A 20,877-nucleotide genomic window follows, 5' to 3' on the forward strand; every position below is an offset into this window, starting at 1 on the left:
TGAATGCCGCTGACTATCACCACACATACTGTGGCAGTTCATCTTTTTGAGTATAATCAAATTGCATAACAGTGGAAAAGAATCACAGTAAATAACAGAATATCTCGTCTTCAATCAAAAGCATGGTGGATCCACTTTTTTACTTTACCAGTGATGAGTCATGTATCTTATTAAAAAAAGGAAAATATTTCACTCCAGAAATAAATCTTCACAAATGAATTAGTCATATATCAGACACTTCCTTTTTAAAAAGTTGGATAATGTCACACAGGTGGAAGTAGTATTTTAAAAAAAAGAAGGCAAGAGTGAAAGGCATAATAGGCTTCACTGTGTACTATAAAAACATGCTTTTATTTCGGTTAGAAAACAAAACAGGAAAAATGGCCTTTGGAAAAAAAAAAGTCTGAAAAACAGTCTAGTTAGCTGCTAAATAAACTTCAGAGATGAAGTTTTGAAGAAAGCACCAAGATTTGTAAAAAGGGGGGGAATAGTGTGTTTCACCTTAAGTAAGGGACAATGTGTAATAAGGGATTTTGTGGTTTTACAGCTCGGTGCATGTGTTTGAAAGCTGTTCTCTCAGCAACGTGGGTGGCAGGTTATGCTTCCATATAATGTATTGTAGTTGGCTCTCCACACTTGTCAGGGTTAGCGTTCAACCATTCGGAAAATTTTCCCATTGTTCTATCATGTGAACCAAGGCTAGTGTTGAATTCCCAATAACCTTCTGCAGGCAAAAGAGGTTTAATTAGAAAGTTTGAAATTTGATTACTTCTGTTATTGTCTTAATGTACTTCTTTCTACTTTAGGTGTTTATCTACAAGTGCAATCGATTTTTGCTCAGAAAGATTAAAAACAATTTTAACACTGTACTACAGTTGCTTCAACATTTTTAAAAGAAAACTTGTATACTCAGTTCTGTCTGTCTTCAGCATTAACACTCTATTTCCATCTTAAACATGTTTGCTTTAGATGGATCATAGCTTTTGGCAGCTACTGCATTTTTAGCAAATAATACTGTTTCTAGTAAGAGTTGCAAAAAAAAAAAAAAACTTTGTGTGAGGTCCTTGTAAACTGAACCTTGGGAACGTTATGTTATTTCTGTATTTTCCCTTTTGTGCTGCTTCTCCATTTGTGTCATGGTTATAAATTACATCGTTTGAACTGAATTAAAAACATTTTATTTTGTGATTCCTGTAATTTAAAAAAAAAAAAAGAATGTTTGGTTTATGTGGTGGCTTTTTTTACCTGTTATTTCAGAGGCTGGCACACAGAGAAATAAGCAATTATGGTATTGAAATTCCATTGTGCCAGTACCTAAGGGCATAATCCAAAAAAAACAGAAAAATTGCTTGCTGGGTTGTATGCAGTATGCTTGTGTGAACATCAGTGTCTGCTGTTCACACATCATTTTTTACTGAGAGTTCCTGTTGGAATAAAGGTCCTGTGTTTGGAGAGTGCACTGGGATATTTGTTGGTAAATGGTTTTTCAAAGTTTGTAGGGATTTCTAATTACAGTTTACTAACCTAGGCTCACTAGATGCTTCTTGCAGATAATCATTAATACTTCAGAAGTAAGAGAAGCAAGCAGAGATTTGGTTTTGGCACCACAAAAACCATATCAAGGAAGAACTTCGTGCTTCCCTTCATTTAAGCATTCTGCTTGAAGATTGAACATGGGAGTGAGAAATAAGGTGTGTGGGTGGAGGGGTGGATGACAGTATGACAGAAGAGACTCAAATGCTTAGTTTCCCTACTTGAATATTTTAACCCCTTCCCTTCTTTCCCCCTCTCCTTGCCCCCCTTCCTTTTTAATACAAGGGTGTTGTCTAGTTGGCACTTCAATGGTATAAGTGCTTCCAGCATTATGGCTGTCACTGGGTTTCAGTGTGCAGGCTCATCTAGAATGTCTTAATGGTGCTCGATCAGATCACCCCCCTCAGTTGATCAGAATTCATTTCAGCTGTAGTTTGCAAAACATGTCATACTCTTCACTTGTAAACTAAAACATCTATTTTCTAATATGTTGTTAATCTCTCTGCGTATTGGGCATATTGTTGGAGACCCTGGTAGGCAAGTTGTTTAATGCAGGGACAGTTGATTACAGTTCCTAGTCTTTTTGCTAGGTTCGTAAAAGTTAGCAGAAAAGAAGATGTTTCTAAAAAAGATTGTAAGGTTCAAGCTAGGTAAGGTGTGATAGTTTACCTTGGTACTCAAGATAACTACCTAGTTATCTGACTGTCTAAACACTGCTAAAGTCATTCTAGTAGTATAATCATAGAATCACAGAATAGTTTGGGTTGGAAGGGACCTTAGAGACCATCTAGTTCCACCCCCCCTGCCATGGGCAGGGACACCCTCCACTAGACCAGGTTGCTCAAAGCCTCATCCAGCCTGGCCTTGAACGCTTCCAGGGATGGGACATCCACAGCTTCTCTGGGCAACCTATTGCAGTGCTTTACCACCCTCTCTGGGAAGAAACTCTTACTGATATCCAATCTAAACCTCCCCGCTTTCAATTTGTACCTGTTACCCCTTGTCCTGTCACTACACACCCTTGTAAAAAGTCCCCCACTCCCAGCTTTCTTGTAGGTACTGGAAGATACTATAAGGTCTCCCCGGAGCCTTCTCTTCTCCAGGCTGAACAAGCCCAACTCCCTCAGCCTGTCTCCGTAGCAGAGGTGCTCCAGCCCTCTGAGCATGTTCGTGGCCTCCTCTGGACTCACTCCAACTAACTGCCAGTGGCGAATATGTCAGTCTATGCTTTTTACTATACAAGTTATGCTTTTGGTTACCTAAAAAAATGTTAGACTGATTTTGCTGGTGTGGTTTTTTGGTTCCAGCCCTCCTTGACTGTGGGTAAGGCCATGTTGTATGACCACAGAGCTATACATGTGTCTTTCTCATTCAGTCCAGTAATTGCAAAAGCGTGTGTCTTTCTCTTTTACTGTTATCAATGTAGTAATGGACTAGTTCTTAGGTATAGGTTATCTTAATTTCTTTTTCAGATTAAAGCATAATGCCTTTCCACCCAGGTCTGGTCTTCTGTGTTAAACACCAAATTACTTATGAGTTATTACTGTTCCTGTAACTTCTATGGAAGAAATGTGGTATGATCCATTGCAGAAAACAGGTCAAGAGGTGGCTTGGGCACATAATTAGATTTTTTTGGTCATTGATAAGGGGAATGCCTGCACTCTGGATTTCCATATGGTATTAATTGCTGTAATGACATCATGGATCTCTTGTAGTTTTCCTTGCTTGTAAAGATTTTAAGGGAAGTTTCTGGTGACACATTGAATTGTGTCTGTCCCCAAGGGAAAACTGCTGTGTGGATTGCCAGTTAGGTTTTTTCCTGGATGTTTGAAGAGGCTTCTGGTCACGTAAGGCTTCAAGGTTTGAGCTAAGGAAAGCTTGAAAAATCTTTGCTTGCTTTCTTTGCGTGCTGCATCATTTATTGGCTTTTTGGGAAGTGCAAGGGAGGGATGATGAGTCTTCTGTGAGGAGTACAGACACTTGACTTTACAAGTTACGTAGCAGAGTAAGAAGGAATGTACTGTAGTAGGTCTGGGACTGTCTGGAAAAAGGAACTCTAATCTCTGTGGAGCAGCATGTTAGGGGGAGGTCTTAGAGAAGTGTTTCCTGATATCAGCAGACTCCTATGTGATAGGGAGATGATGTTTTTCTGTAGTAAAGGGTCCTGCATACTACATGGAAAATGTTACATAGAGAGGGCTCTTTACCTATCTTTTTCTTTGCCCCCCCTACCACATTCTACAACAGTGTTCTTTCCCTTCCTCAAAGATCCCCAGATCTGAGAAATTCTAAGTTATCTGCTTTGTTTTTGGATCCTATATGTAAAAGAACATTGTGGGAGTCCAGTACTGAATGCCAGCATCTCAAAGATTTAAAACGGAGTTATTTTGCATCAAAGATGATAATAAGACTTTGCTCATTCACTCCTTTTCTCTTTCTGCAGAGGTTGCTAGCCAGCTGGAAATATCTGGAGATATCTTGCAGTAGCAATTGAGCTGGGTTTTCTTTCCCACCCCCACCCCCGAACCTGTGGATAAGGATTGGCAGGATACAGTCATTGAACTTATTTATATTCGTTTTTGATTTACCTGATTTGTCTTTACAGACTTAATTGTGTAAAGTAATCCTTAGAGGGAGTACGAGATAATTTCAAGCAGAAGTGCTACATAAGTGCAGAAAGGTCCAATCAGAGATCAATTCTGATCATTCTGGGTGCCTTTACTAACACAATATTAAAATCATTCAAAGAGGAAAGCCGGCACTTGACATTTAATTTCAGTTAAGCGTAAGAAAAGATATAAAAGGAACGTGAACTCTTCCAGAATACCGAAGAACTAGGGAAATCTTGTGAAATCTTATGCTGTCTTCTCAACTGGTGCTGGTCAACTGGCACACCACACCTTATTTTCTGTTTCACTTAAACAATTCTTGAGCAAGAGATTCAGTTCCTTCAGAGCTATGATCATGGCAGTCCTTTCTAGAATTAGGTCTTGCTCCCTTGACTGCTGAAATGTTATTTTCGTCAGGGACTGTGAGTCTGCTAGGGGCTTTGGTGAGAACACTGCAAGGTAATGTCTGCATCCTATTCTTTGCTAAGTTTTTTGAGAGGTGAGGGGGGCAATTCAGGTGTGTTTTTATCCTGTTCCTTACCTCAAGTAGTGCATGGAAATGTTTCTGTAGATAAAAAATATATTTTATTGCTCTCTGAGGACTGTTCTTTGTCTTATTCTGTCGTGGCATAACAGATCATGCATTTGAATCAAAAATCTTTTCCAGGATTTTCCCATTTTCTGCAGGAGGACACAAGAGAGGGTGCAATGAGAGTAATAACATAGTATGTGTCTCTAGCTTAAGGGCCTGTGCTCTCTAGCCTTCTTCATCTGATTCCTAAACTGGGTTTATCTCCTGCTCCTATTTCACAATGAATTCTGAGTGTTTTGTGTCTCATGTTAAAGGAATGTTAACAAATGTATTTTTTTATTAAGGATTTTTCTGAACTAGTCAGTCTTTGAGTGAACCATGAGAGTCTAGACCTTAATAGGTATTGTGTTCCCTTTTTTTCGTCAAGTTCAACTGTGTGTATGAAGGTGTCCTTGGGGATAACTTCTACTAGCAAATATAAAGAGTTCTCATTTGTATGTCTTATGCTGAGATTAATTTTTTTACTTCTTAGCAAATGTTGTTACAGAGGGTAATTAATAAGGTTAAATCATAGGGTTTTTTTTTCCCTCTTGTTGTGAAAAGAGCTGCAATTCCCTATCAGGAGAAATGATTTACTAAAACTTTTGAGTAGGCTTCTATCTGTCTGAACAGGTCTCTATTGTGATTGTGACAGTCACCAAGTTTAACAGAGGTTTTCATAAATTGACTTCAGGTAAATCCAGCACTGCTGGGTAAGAACATCTGCTGTGGAATTATTAGACTTTGTTCTTTTTATACTGTCTGTCATGAGGAGATAGGTTTACTGGCATAGCAGAATTAAGTTGAGCAGAGGAGTATATGTACCCACAGGACTTGAAGATACACAGTAAGTAACGTGTTTGTAATCCAATTCCATCAGCCTGTTAGTGACTTCACACCTCTAAGCAGTAAGGTGATACCCAACAGTAGCTCTAGATTTAGGACTTGGCCTATTGGTAAACAAGTTTTCGGATATGTCGGTTTTGTGTTCTTTTTTTTCTAGTGCCACCTCATTCTTCAAGGAGCTTATACGATGTAATTCTGTTTTGATTCTCATGCAGTTTATGCTAAAGAGCTGATACTCATGCATCTGTTGAACATAGCATTAAGACTACTCCAGACTCGTGCTTACAGTAGATGTGCTGTTGCAGTAAGGTAGCCATTAGCTCAACACTGTATAGCTCCATCTGAATAACTTTTTGAACTGTACGTTCTTTGAGTGAATGGTAGCTTGAAGAATCTTTGAATCCTAGAAAGAAGTTAAGATATAGAATTCATCTAGATTGAGAGAAGCAGAGTCCAGGGTATGACCTCCACACTAAACAATGAATCATAGCCTTGGATTTTTGTGGACATACACGTATGGATTGGTAAGAAAGCATAAACAAAAAGTAAAAACTCTGCTGCATTAGTCCCTGTATGGTAAAGGAAAAGAAATTGTGTGCAGACATGTAAAATTAAATGCTTCCATTGGGCAACACTCCTGATTTCAGCTTTTCAAATTTATGAAAGTGTATTCTGGCTCATATAAAATTACCCAGCTGAACATCTGACAGATATACTCCTATTTCTTCTCTTTTAAAGTTCATTCGTACAAAAATATATCTCCAGTGAGACATGTTTATGAACTTGGGATATTTCTCAGATGAGGCATTGCATTGCATTTTAAATTTACACAAACAGTTTTGACAACACTCTTGCATTTGTTTCCAATGAGTAAATATTCCTTGAGCATTACATCTGCTCTGGATCTTGTGAACTGTTACTCTGTTACTGCTCATTGAAATCTGGTGTGCTGAAACCACCTTGAGTAATGTTAAAATTTATTAGGTTTTGCCCCGCTCACCTTTATTTCAGCTGCATCCACAGAGTCCTTATCCAGGTGCAAAAATGTTTTACCTGTTTGTATGCTATGTTCCTGCAGGATTTGGAGATAGTTTACATAGGTTTAGGGTCTTTTAAATTCCCTAATTGTAGGAGAGGCAACTCTTCCATTTTCTACTTGATCAGGAACAAGTCATTCCATGGAACAAGGAGAAATGCTTTCACTTAACCCCACTGTGTTTTTTGTCTTACAAAGCAACAACTTGTCCTCTTGCTGGTAAAGAGTAAATTTGGATGTTTTTAATTTGGAAGTACTCAGGTATGACTTACTGCAATCTTTTTCTAATAACTAAAGTCACTCAGGAATTATGTTTTTGTGTAACAGATAAAGCGTTAGAGCCATGAAGTTTTGTGAGCTTGTCATCTTGTAGAAGATCAGAATTCTAGTTCTCCCTAATGTGTAATAAGAGCCCTTTTCAGTGATGCAAATGGGGGTTTGGGTTTTTTTTTGGATGTACTTTCTTCCCCTTTCCTATGAAGAGTGCTTCAGAGCTAGCAGCTGTCAGCTACTGCTAATATTGTTGACTTTTTAAAATCTTGTGATATTCCCATTTTGTGAGTTATTAATTTCCCATATTAATTTTCTGAAGCATTCCAGCATTCTCTGGGATGCAAAGTGCAACGCATGAAGTGTAGTCACTAGGCTGCCCCTGCTAAGGATTAACTCACTGTTGCAAGTTTTCAGACACTTATATCTTTAATATTCATTTCATAATCTGATTTTTTCCCAATACTTTCTTTGTATAATTTAACTGTAGCTATGTCTAGACATATTTCCTGGATATGGCTAAACAACCTTGAAGGTAAATTATGAGCTGATTTTTTTCTTGCACTTTCAAACAAAATCTCCTTCCATTATATGTTAGAACAAATGGGAACTGCAGACATAGGAAGTAGAGTTTTCATCCATTTTGCAAACCTCTGCACCTTTGTAAGATTAGTTACTTCCCAGTAATGTTTTCAGTCATTTAAGTTCCATTTGTGATGAATTTGTGCAGTGCATCTATACAGTCCATTTATGTTGTTCCTGCTTGTACCCAGCAGTTCTAGTTTGGAAAGATCGATAGGACGGCTTTCCTTTATGCTCTTTTACTCCTGCTTTCTGATGTCTTAATTCTGTTTGCTTTAAAGTGCTCTATCAGGCTGTCTCTTAACAAGTAACTATTGTAGGGTTTTCTTCCAAAGCACTTGTTTCTTTGCCTACAGGAAATTCTGCTTATTCTCCTCTCTTTTGTAGGATTCTTTAGCGTTCTGTTACATTTCATAAAATGCAGCTGCCAATATTAACACCTTGTCCCATTCCTCAGTCAGCAGTCTTATTTGTAATGTAAATTCACCTGAACTTCAGAGTTGTTTTTTTAATGTATTTTCAGACTGCTGTAGCATGTTCCACTGCTCTTGTTCAATCTGTTTTCTGTTCTCTTTGTACAGCTGTCTGCTCTTTGAATTTCTGCTATCCTACTTCCTTGTTTCCCCTACCCTCACTTCAGTAGATTGGCCTGCTACTGTATTCCCTGAGAGTAGCCTGACTCATCTGGAAATTGTAGGGGATGATTTCTTAATTTTACATGGATGCTGCTTTGAAGAGTTGCTCAGGTTTTTAGTCTTAGTATAGGAATTGGAAAATCTTTGGGCTTTTCAGTGCCTTTTTTTTTTTTCAGGGGAGGGGGAGTGGGATGGGACTCATTCATAACTACGGTAAGAATTGAAATAAAAGGCTTGTAATGTATTAAGTAACTTTTAAAAACTTTGTGCCCTATTTCCTTTGTTATGAAAATTTTAGTCTGCATACTTAATGAGATGAGTCTTTTTGATAGCTATGACACTGTTTCCTATTTTGTGTTGTGATTAAAAAGTTTGAATGTGGACGGTGCTATTTATTGGAATTAACTTGGGAATCCATAGGGGTGTTCTTGTTTGACACGTTTTTGTAAAAGCAGTGTCCCTGGTTTTTTTCCTGTCTTCTGATCAGGTAACAGTTACTGAAAGGGTTTTCAAAGAAACAGGTCTGTGAACCCCATTTGCCATGTTTATGCCATTGTTTGGTCCATTCTTACAACAGCTGTTTCTTTAAACATGTGACGTTAGAGAATTTTCTGGTTCAATTCTCTGTCATCACACAGCATGCCAAAAATGACTTGTATCAGTTGGTTGTCATCTGCCAGCCTCCTGCTTAATAGTATACTTTACCTGTTAGCTTGCGTAAGGGCGTCCTCCTTGCTTGTCTGTAAAATAAACCAACATTGCAGTGAGAGGAGCTTTTATGATTGAAGTGCTTCTCAAAAGGCACAAAATGTTTGATTTCACTAAAAGAGATCTACACTTCTTTCTAAATGTGCATCATTGACTGTATATTTTCTAGTAATTTTTTGTAGCTTTTTAAAAATATACTGCTTCCTTTCTCCCATCTGTGTGCATAATACTCTGAGCTACTGATGATTTTAATTGGATAGTACCCTGGTTTTTAAAATAATGAAAAAAAAAATCCTCATTGCTCTTTCAGAATGCTGGAATTTTGGAGAGTTTATAGACTTGTAGCAAACCATAGCTTTTTCTTCCATTCATTTTTAGGACCAGACTGTCCAGATGCAGTCTGTTCCAGTATGTCTGCAACTTAAACAGCTTAGGTACCAGAATGTAGGCAAACTGAAGCAGAAAGTTTGTTTTGGGCTGCATTACCTACTTTTGACACTGTCAGCCAGGCCACCACTCTTGAGCATAAGCTCAAGAAACTTCTTGTTGCTTTTTCAGCTTCAGCATACTATCTGCCAAGGGAAGTAATGGAGATTCACACTGGAGCCAAGTCCCTGTAGGTCTAAAGGATTTCCCCTGATACCAGGAGTCTCCTCAGAGTTTAATAGCAGTACACCTGCAAAGGTATGGCCTTATCTGGTGTGACAGCTAGTTAATGAGACGTAAGTCCCAGCAGGAGAAATGCTAATGAGTTCAGGATATGTTTGCCTTCCCTTCCTCTACTCTTGACTGATCCTTAAATGAATTATGAAAACCATTTTTCATTAAATCAGAGATCCAAAATTTCACAGCTGTTATGACTGATTTCAGTTGGAGACAGTTTTTCTTCTGGAGCCACAGGTTCCTGTTAAGATGGAATCTGTTTTAGCTGAAACCAAACTAAACTTAAATGACTTCCTGCTGTGGGTTGACTATTTGCTTGGGTGTTTCAGGCCTTACTTCCATACATGCTCAAATTCCATGCTAGACTGTGTTGTCACTCTGTTTATTTGATCACTCTGTTTTACAAAGGGATAGGGAGAAGACTTTTGTGTATTTTAAGTTCCAGTGGATAGGATGGCTATTGCTTAAAACATACACAGGCAAGCAATCCTTCTGTAAGGAGATGTAATTTATGGATATGTCAAGCACAAACACTGTTATGTGCAAATTCAAGTGACTTCACTCAACAAAACAATAGGATTTTAAAGATGTGGGACTTGAGACCAAAATGTCCAAGCCTTTTGAACATTTTTGGCCTTCTCTGAAACTTTGTATACATCTAGAGACATATTTTGTTAATGGATTTGAGCTGCCTTTGCATCGTCCCTCACAGAACATACTTTAAAGAAAAAGTGTATGGCACAACAAATGTGAAAACAGTGTTCCTTCCATTCCAGAGAGACTTTACTTGGAAACTATTTGTGGCAAATTCCTTACGGTTTCTGCAGATACATTTTCTAGAATGAAGAGCTGTTTACAGCCAGATTCGAGAAGGATGAAGTATTCAAAGATTGTATAATTATTTTTTTCTTTCCTTTTGCTTACTCTTGTTCTGCCACCCATAGGTAAGCAGTGAATATTTTCTGAAATTACAGTTAAGACAGTTTTGGCTGACAAATCCACAATAGCTGAGCATTTGGCAGGCTATTCACTTATCTCTCTGGCTGCATGTACCTGATCGCACAAGGGTTCGTGGCGAGTACTGTGAGTAGATGCAGTAGTGCGAGTGGGATGGGCAGGGTGGCAGTTGCTTAAGGACCACGGACAGGGACCCCTCCACATGCATCCAGACTATTCGTGTACTGACCCGTGGGACTTCCACCAAAGTGACTTCATATGTTGGGAGTTTATGTGGGCAGTTCAGCACAGTCTTGAGCCTTTTGGAAGCATCAGCACTTAGAATTCTTTATCACTTGATACTTTTGAAACAGCTGTTTTCCTTTGAGCCCATGTCATAAAAATCTCTGTTTCAGAGCTTGTGCAATTGTACCTCATTTCCTCCTATTTGACAATCATCTTATGTGCATATTTACTCACCAGAGATTCCCCTCATGTCTAAGACTTAATTGTTGTCCTCGTCTGTGCTCCTTATCTGATCATAGAAGACTTCAAAGAGAAACTATTAAGACAATAATAGTGCAAAACCTGACTATGTGTTTAATGTTTCATGGAATAAGTTTCAATGCTGTGTTCTTCCTTAGTTTATTCCTGTTGTAGTACTGAAAGTCTGTTTGAATCTATGAAATGCATCTGGGAAGAGATTGTGTTGTTCTATCAGCAGAATCAAATCAAATGATTCCATGGTGGGGTTTTTTTATTGTATGGGGAAATTCTAGTCAGGACATCTCGTTTTGAAGAATATCAAAATGGACCAGTCAATGAAACAATTTCATGAGTGTGCAAGTGAATGACTTCTAAAGAAACTTATGTCAATTGAGTTATGATGTAACCTCATCCACTTCAGAAACATGGCTGTTTCTGTGATCTGCAAGGTGATATAACTCACGGGTGTTGTCCAACATGGTTTGTGCTGCTTCTGTAACCCAGACATGAAACTTGGAAAGGCAGTATAAGAATCTCTATTTGAGTATCATCAATGCTAATCTTTGACCTGCCATGCAAGGAGGATATGGCTTACTGGCTCCCCACAGTGGTAACCTATCAATGTGTTTTTGTAGAGTAGCTATTTACCTACAGTAACTGGGATACTTGGAAGTGTATGGTGGTTTGGCCGTTATGGTTGAACCTGTATCGTTTTAAGATGCTGTAGGAATTTAGGTGTTAAATCATAAGGAAATGAGAATGGATCAAGCTTGGTTTTTTTGTGTAGGGGACCATGTGGAAGTATAGGACTTACACATGACTCAGTTTTGAGGAATTCCAGTTCTTCAAATAGATTTGTGTCCCTGAGGTGATGCCCGAAGGGGATGCCTGCTGTTGGATGCCCATGACAAGCTCATGCTGATACTTAGTGTAGTTTTGAGTTTTGTAATTTTTTTTGCATCCTATCAGTGTATCAAATGTTTATTTTGGTAATCTGTATCAGTGAACGTTACTCTTTCTAGCTTGTGTTGTGTGTTTACCTGTCTCTGTTTTAATCAGATACAGCTTTCTAATACCTGGGCATTGGTTAGTTTTTAGTTTTAATCTGGAGCAGAATAGTCTGAAGAAGGAGGTTCTGTAAAACTTTTTACAAGGATCTTTTTGACTTTTCTGTTTTTCAAACTTTCCAGTCTTCCCAAAAGTGGTTTTTTTTTTTTTTCAGCTAATTTGAACAAAAAGGTTACATATGATAGGTATATGCAGGTTTTGCAGCCTAGTACAGCTTATTCTGCAACTAGTCTCTTGTTTGCCTAAATCCATAGTTGAATCTTCCTGACGGATGGACTGTGCTTCTGTGGACTCTTCAGGAACTGCTATTTGGAAGAGTGGAAAACTTCTCTTACCTAATGGACTGAAGTTATATTTCTTGACCGTTTAAGGAGGTGACTGATTAAGACCACAGAGCTGCCTCCTTAGGTGGTCGTTGCTTCGTTAGAGCAAAGTGTGCTTTTCACAGTGGGTCCTTTGAGCATGTTTCTGTGTTTCTTGTTAAGCTGCTAATGTGGTGTCCCTCCTTTGACTCACTTGGAACTTGCAAAGTTTCTTTTGGACATGCTCCGTTTTTCTGCTGGAACTGGTGCATCACTGCTATTAACTGGTTCTCTTCCTTCCTAAGTGAAGTGATGGCTGAAGCCCAAGCTCTGCTACTTCATGTGTTGACAGTTCCAATACTTGGAATTATGCAGAGGTCTACTGATTCTGAATCCTGGTAGCTATATGGTATGGCATGGCAGTTATGGAAAGAGAACTTTGTAAATTTAGCCAGCTTGCTTTCTCCTTGCCACTTGTTGTGGAAACATATTTGGATAGCTGTAAAAAAACAATCAAAAACCAAACAAAATTCAAACAAAACACAAACAAACAAAAAGCCACCAGTGGCTAAACAGAGTAAAACACCTTTCACATATTAGATCACTTGGAGAACGTCTGTGTATTGATAAATACTTAATTTCTGAAAATCGCATTTACTACTTCTGGAATTTAGTTGTATAATCTTCTGCTTGGAAGAATATTTATTGGGAACACCTGCTTTGAAAAGCTTTGGTTCTTTATATAACTTCATGGTAAGAACTGGTTAAGCACATAGAAAAGCAAAAATGTATTTGTGAAGAATTGTCTAGCCACTACTTTAAATTTCAACCGTGGCTAACTCACAAAACCAAGCAGCTTTAATAGCTTTGAGAAAAGTAGGAGGAGTAAAATGAAATGCTGCTTGGTTTCACAGCCTGTTTTAGAGGCAGCCACTGGAAATATGTGTTGTCATTTGGATCTAGTAGTTCAGATGATTAAATGGAGATGTGATGATGTACTAACGTCTCGGAGAACCATGTTGTATCATGCTGGAGCTGTGATGGCAACAGTAATTCTCAACTTTCTGACAATACATGTGCGCGGAAGAGAATTTTTTTCTCCGGGGAAGAAAAGACTGCTGCTTTTTCCTGTATATGCACAGAAAAACTTACTTCCCTGCAACCTGGGAGCTCTGTCTAGGATACGTTCTGGGATGTGTGTATTGACTCTGAACATAAAACTACTTATGGTGGTGTTTTCCTTTCTGTATCTTCACCAAAAATATCTTCATAGGGCAACAAATCTCATGTATTGTTTCAGGGATGTTAGCCTACTGTAAATAGAGCAAGCAGTTTGGATTAGCTTGGTAAGCCTAGTAGAAGCAGCAGTTTGAGCTACATGCCACTTTGAAGACACTACAGAATTTAAGCAGAATATCACTGAGTATGGAAAAGATTCAGTTTAAATAGAAATTCAATTTAATAGGATGAAGTACAATAGAAAACCCTTATATGGAGTTCCTGGCCTATAAGGAGGCCAGTAATACCAGTGTGAAACAAGCTTCCTGTTAAAATTTCTGGACTTGTGTTCAGTCATCTTTCTGAAGTGTAGCTTCAAGTTGTTTTGGTCTTTATTTTTTTAATAACATTTTTGTTGTGTGGCTTGCAGAACACCCATTAGTTGCAATAGTAGCCTTGCCAAATGTGTATGGAATTCTGTAGAACCTCTGGACTATATAGTAAAGTGAAGAAACAGGACTCTGTTAAATAGGCTGGGGAGGAAATTTCATTGAGAACATTTCTGCTTTGGCTTTCACCCAAGTGGGAGTATGTGTCCATAGGTAAAGCTGTAGCACGCAGACGACAGGAAACATAAGAATGCAATGGAGAGAAAGCAGGAGAAGAGATAGTTAAGAGTATATAACAGCAGCAAAGGACAGGTGAGTGATTTTTTTCCATTTCAGTTTTTATCCTTTCCTTTATTTTGACTTTCATGCTCTTCTTGTTTAGTGAATATCACAATTTATAGTATTAGAAGAAATTTAAAAAACCACCCAAACCTAGACTTCTTAGTTCCTGCAGGAACTGTCCTGACTTACTAATGCTGAACTTATGTTGAGTCTTTCCTTTGTCTTTTTTAATCTTTTCTGGTAAAACACATGAAAGAAAGAAATATCCAATTTTTAATTTCACTCAGATAATTAATAATATAGCTGATTTTTAAACTTTCCTGGAAGCCAGTAAGTTGTGACTGATTCTTGATCACCTGCATAGAAGGAAAAAATACAGGAGGAAACTTAATCTGGTATTTTCTCATAGCAAACTTAAGCTGTAGAACTGAGGTGAAACTTATACACAGTGGCTAGTGCTTTTAAAGAACAGAGTTGACAGCAGACCCAACTGAAGTGGATTTAAGTATAACATTTACTGTAGGTAGAGGTGCTAGTGCCACCTGTACTTAAGGTTTCGTGAGCCTTTCCATTGTAAGGCTTAACTCTTAGGTACTCTTATAACTTTTGCCAAAGTTCAGTTCAGACAGATTTTTCCATGCCAGATGTCTGCTTTGGGTTGAATTTTTTGAAAGTTTCAGCCAAAGCAGTTCTGTTCCAAGAATAAGGCTAGTGAAAAGTATGCTATTTAGCTTGTGTGAGAATATTCTGGTGTCCTTCTTTGATGCTCCAGTGCCCCCAAGCTCTGAAGCAAGGATTTGAAATTTGGCAATAGTTCAGCCTTTGTGTTGAGGATGTGCAGTTTCCCTCCCTGTAAAAATCCACCCAAATTTCCAGACCGGTTTACAAGGCTTTGAAAGATTGCCATTTGCATGGGCTTAATAGGAGTTTCTTAAAACTTCACAGTAAGTTTCCTTTAGATTCTGCTCACACTGGGAATGCTCCAGGCAGAGTAGAGCTGCATATTTCATTCCATTTCTGCTAGGAATTGTAACGGCTGGATCTGGGTGCTGACATCGAACTAAGCGTGGCAGCATTTTGTCTTGTACTACCACTGCCTGTTCTGTTCCCATGTCCTGTTCCTTCTCCCTGGTGAAGGACCTGGGCCCTCTGGAAAAAGAAACTGGCTCATTCATCTGAAAGAGCATGACAGATTTGGAGGAGAAGAATTTAGGAGTGTGTGTCTGGTTTATACCATTTCTTTGGTCACTGAAAATGTGTGTATCATATTGGCAAAATAATACTTCCTTTTTTAGTGGATGTTCAGATAATTGTTACATTTTTCTTGTACTTAAACCTCAGTAGTTGGGTGGATCTCAAGGTTTTAATCATTTTACTGAACTATGTAGGCAGTTAAAAAAAAGTTGGACTCAAAAAATGTCACAGTACACTACTGTTATTTAGAGGGCAAAAATCAAGAGCTGATTTTTTTCAGACATTGAAGTCTTAACTCAGACTTCTTGTGCTTAATACATTGTAGTGCAGCCTTCAACTTCATAAGCAGTGCATGCTTTGTCCAAGAGGCAACTAGTGGATTGAAATGGGGAAAGGGGTCTATTCTGAGGATTAGTCCAGGATTAGTACACTAAAGGATGTGTATTCATCAGTTACAGAAATTGGAATATGTGGAGTGAGTGAAGCAGAGATTTCAGGAGTAAAAAAGCCAGGCTTTGTGACTAAGACACTTGAGTGCTGCTTGATGAATTGTGTACAATCTGTGCTTAGTCATGGTGCTGTTAACCATGCACTCGATGTTCTTAGGTGGTTTGCTCATGCTGAATGTTCTTAGGTGGCTTGCTCATGCTGAATGTTCTAGTGGCTGGTTTGAGAACTCTTGCTGATGTGCAGAAGTGCAGACACTTATAACTACAAGTGAACGCAATGGGAGCGAAACCTTATGTAAAATGTTATTAAGGACAATAAAAATTGGGTTCTAAGTATGTGAAATTTGAAATCTGGAACTAGGCAATTTTTTAATTAGGTTAATCTAATGCCTCAGTTGCCCATTTTACAGATAAACGACTGTCCCATCTCTAAAGAGAGGCTTGTGAAGAAATTGTTTGCCTTTGTAGCTAGACTGAAAAATAATATGCTATAAATAAAGCATTTGACAATCTCCCATTGATCAGGGATGAAACAAAGCATTGACAATTATGTAATAAACTTATGTAATAAGGTACAAGTATATTATTACACTAGTAAAATTACCTTTGCAACTCTTAACTTTCCAATATTTGCCTTTATGACCCTAATAATTCTCTTAAAATAAGATTTGATTTTTCTCTGAATTTAATAAGTATCCAGCTTCCTTTTGTACAAACAGTCCAATTTTGCCAATCCATTGGTAACTCTCTTGGGTTTGGAGGTGGAGTCATTCTACTTCTTGCTTTCTTTCCCAATAAAGATGCAAACCTGAACTATGTTGGATCTGCCTGAAACCAAATGTGTCAACCTATAGAAAGCATACACTCTTTTAAACTATATTAACCAGTCCAAATCATATTGATCCAAGCATAAAAATCCCAGTCTTATAGCTCTGGAACTGAAATTTTCCACTTTGAATCAGCAGTCAAAATCTGTAAACTGTGGTGATAATATTGAAATTCAAATTTAATTAGCAATAACTTTAATTCTCTTCTAAATCATAGCAACTTTACCTTAGTACTAGTGGAATAAAATATTACTGGGATCCTCATTCATTCTGTTCCCTGTGGAGATGGAAAGCATACTTGCTTACACTGGTGACTACTACCTCACCATGATACATTTCACCTTTGTAAAGCTCCTTCAACAGTATGTCACTTATCACACTTTGTAAAACCAACCCTTATGTGGTTTCCTATACAAAAAAGAGAAGTTTGTAGGTGTGTTTGAAAGAGATAGGGTTACAAAAAATAAATGAATTTGTGTTTATGGAAGTGTCAAAGTCCGGGAGTGAAAAGGCTTGCTGCTAAGGTTAAGTGAATTTAATGCTTTGGAAATTATTTGTTTGAGAGCCTGCAGTGGTTCAGAATTTTGGGTTGTGGGGTTTTGTTTAAGGTGGAGGTGTGAGAGGGTTTTCTTGTCTCTTTAAACTTAAAGTAGCCATCAAACTTTTTTTACTTGTTCATTGTGTCATTCCCTCAGGGTGTTCGCTGCCTCTGAAACAGCAGATCTCAGATGGGTCTTTTGAAAGCTTCAGCAAAGGCAAAGCATTTGACAGGGTATTTGTCATGCAGTATTTTCAGAAGAAAGATGGAAAATTTGAGCTTCTCAAACCATAGATCTTCCTTAGAGGAACTCGCTGCTAGGAACAGCAGTCTTATTTGCTTCGCTGTGTGAAATCCACTTGTTTGTGGACAACTGTTTTGGGCTTTGTATTTTTTTCCCCTCAAGACTTCCGCTTACTTGTGTGCTCTTCCATATGTGTTTTGGGCTGTGCTTTGAAGTTGGGCAACTAGCTTTAAACAAAAGCTGTTACCACACTTCTGCATAGCATCTAGCTTGATTTCAGCATGCTGATGTCAGTGATGTGGTTTAGAGTTAACGAAATACAATTCTTTGCTGGCTTTGACATTGATTTCTGTAGGATTAAAACTGAAAAAGGAAAAATAATCATATTACACTGTTGTATAAAAGCCAAGTCAAAATGGACCTTAGAAAGGGATTAAATGGCTGTGCAGCAATTATTAATTGGCTAGGCATCTGTCTTGAAACAAAGGTGAGATGAAGTCTGAGTTATCCTGTATTTTTTTTTTTTCCCCCTCTGTCACCTTCCTCTTTGCCTCCCCATTCCCCCTAATAATCTAAGGAATTTCTGAAAGCCCAGACTTTTTGGATGTAGTTTCTTATGTAAGTCTTTCTAGTGTATTTTTAGTTCAGAGTGCCTAGATAAAACAGCTCTTTAAGATGCATGTTTTTTGATGTTTCTGAGCAGTGTACTTCAGTAATGAGACCTAAATAGTACTGCTTTGACTTTCTTGAATTTATACTCAAGTCTGTATTTTTATATATTGATTTTCATTTTAAGGCTAAGATACAAGAATGAAGGGTAGATTCTGAAAAGCAAAAGCAAACATAAATTAACTCAGTTGCCTAGTTATATGCCACTACACCATCAGTAAATTAGCTGTGAGTATTCAACTGTACTATTTCAAATTAATTTGAAAAAGTAACTAAAATCTGATTTGTGAGACTCTGCTCTATTACACAGGTTTAATATGTGATCACTTGTGTTAACTGTTTCTGAATGTTTTGCTTTTTTGTCTTATTTTTGGCAGCAACTTGAATTAGTGGAACCAAGCGGCTGGATTCATGTTCCTTTAACAGATACTCATAAGAAGCCTATTCGCACATTTATGATTCAGATTGCTGTTCTAGCTAATCACCAAAATGGAAGAGACACTCACATGAGACAGATCAAAGTGTACACCCCAGTGGAAGAGAGCTCCATTGGTAAATTTCCTAGATGTACAACAATTGATTTCATGATGTATCGCTCCATACGATAAAATTTCCTAAGGAGAAATAATAAAGGCATTTTCTGATGGCAGTACCCCTTGCTTAGCTACTCAAATACATAAAGAGCAAGGTTTACTTGAGTGTAATTATATCTTTGTATTTATACTTCGTATGATTTTGAAATAAAGATAATGCTGTGTTACAGTATATTGTAGTCTGTAATTTTTCATTAGCTTTGCCTGCAGCTTTTCAGTGCTCTTGTACTATTGGAGAGGAAAAAGCCTGGGCACTTCAAAAGAACATATTTTTGCCTGGGAATCAGCAATTGATTTGATATAATGCTGTTCTTTTTTTTCAGGTTCTTTCTTCCCCTAATGATCATGCATGGAAATAGTTTGTTCTAGAGTGTTACTGTTTATTCCTTTACCTAAAAGCTGTTTTTTTTTTTTTTTTAAAGAGCATTCTTCATGAACAGACATAGTTTAAAGACATTACCAGTAGTATTTTCCTGTCATTGCTTACGTTAATGCATTCTACTCCTTTCTGTATATGTGTGCTTTTTAGCTTAATGGTTGTCTGTGTGGCTTTAGCCACTGTAACTGCCAGGTACATCATAAAATAGGAGAATGTCTCAAGTTGAAAGGGACCTATAAGGATCATTGAGTCCGACTCCCTTCTACTCGTAGGACTACCTAAAACTGAACTGTACGACTAAGAGCATCGTCCAGGTGCTCCTTGAACTCTGACAGGCTTGGTGTGGTGACTTCTCTGGGGAGCCTGTTTCAGTGACCAGTAATGAAATGAAGATGACAATGACATGAACAAAAATGAACCTTTCTAAATTACTTGGTATAGTGCACACATTAATATGGAGATACTGAGTATCGGTCATCTAAACATGATAAGTGCTGAAAACAGGAGGAGAGTTGGCGATGTTCCAACTTCATACAGTAACAGTAGGAATGAATCTGGAGGTTCCATGTACATCTTAAAATAGCCGGAACTCAAGTGTATTACACAAGGTAATCTCGGACCCGTAGCATTGTGTTTTAGAGGACATTGCAAGGAAAATGTATGCTTAATCTACTTGCTATAAATAGGAATATTTAACACTTCAGCTAATGTCTTATAATCTAATTAATAGTTATTTCACCTTAAAAAAAAAAAAGAAAGATTTTAGAAAGATGGTCTGTTGAAGTACAAGGGTTTCTTTTAAAATGTTGTACTGATCAAACCTGTTCTTCTCCTAGCACCATAAAAGTTGATGGTAAATGCAGATTAATCTCATCCAAGGAAAATTTCTGACACTCTTTAATTGAGCAAGGAAAGGCTAATAATGGTGGAGGGTCATCAAACAATGATACAGCATCCTCCAGAGGAGAAAGTGAAATAGAGGAAAATGGAAAGGTTGTCAAAGGATAAAGATTCAGCTGTTGAAAAACTTTATATATTAAGCAAGGTGTTGTTTACGGAACAGTTTTGCCTTCTGGCTGAATTCCAGAGTCTTTGGAGGGTGATTAAAATGGTCATTTCCTGATAAGGAAACTTGCAGAGAAGTCCAAAGCTAGCCCCAGTTCTCTATGTAAATGCAGATTCAATCATTTCAGGAGTACCTTGATGGTACTTCACCTTTCCACATGTCACATGTTACCAACAGCTGAATTCTTGTTCAGCAGAAGCTGGTTGAACCTAGTGCTTTTCACCCAAGTCTCTCAGTTCAGTGGATTTTATTATATAGTGTTAAGGAGTTGTACATTCCTATTCTCTTACTTGAAGCAGAGTTTGTACTTCTGATGTACCACTTCATATTTCTGTGTTAAAAACAAAAGCCCACAAAAAACTGTATTTATCCATTTATTTTGTTGATAGATTATTTTTAAGAAAGGAGACTTAGGCATGTAATTTTCCTGCTTTTCTCCTAGAAGGTAAGATTGCAGTTACCCATCCCAGCTTTGTGTTGTCAAGCCACTGTTCCCTGTTTAATGATGCTACTACAGATAATTTTATGGTAATTTGGAACTCGGCTCAGTAACATTTCAAAAATTTTGAATCACAAACTTTGAAGTATTCTTTTCTCTTACATGTCAGTCTACATTGTTTATTGCATACTTTAATACCACATGCATTTTGTTTCTCATCAGCTCACAAAAGAGCAGTCCTTGAAAGGGACACGAATACATTCTGGATGAACCATCCTCAAGAATGGTTCAGGTAGGGTTGCATCAACAATTAAATGTGCTACATATTTCAAAGCAGCACCCTGT

At 37.8% G+C, this 20,877-nt stretch overlaps 1 protein-coding gene across 1 annotated transcript in view; it reads left to right on the forward strand.

Annotated features, from left to right (window-relative positions):
* ANAPC10 (anaphase promoting complex subunit 10) overlaps positions 1 to 18,663 on the forward strand; it is a 29,855-nt gene extending 11,192 nt beyond the window's left edge. The window contains exon 4 of the mRNA XM_010151461.1: positions 18,433 to 18,663. Within this exon, the coding sequence (XP_010149763.1) occupies positions 18,433 to 18,663 (231 nt within the window). The remainder of the gene's footprint in view (positions 1 to 18,432) is intronic.
* The last annotated feature ends 2,214 nt before the right edge of the window (positions 18,664 to 20,877 follow it).

Source organism: Eurypyga helias, unplaced genomic scaffold (genome assembly GCF_000690775.1).
Source record: "Eurypyga helias isolate BGI_N326 unplaced genomic scaffold, ASM69077v1 scaffold11145, whole genome shotgun sequence".
In the NCBI taxonomy this organism is placed as follows: domain Eukaryota; kingdom Metazoa; phylum Chordata; class Aves; order Eurypygiformes; family Eurypygidae; genus Eurypyga; species Eurypyga helias.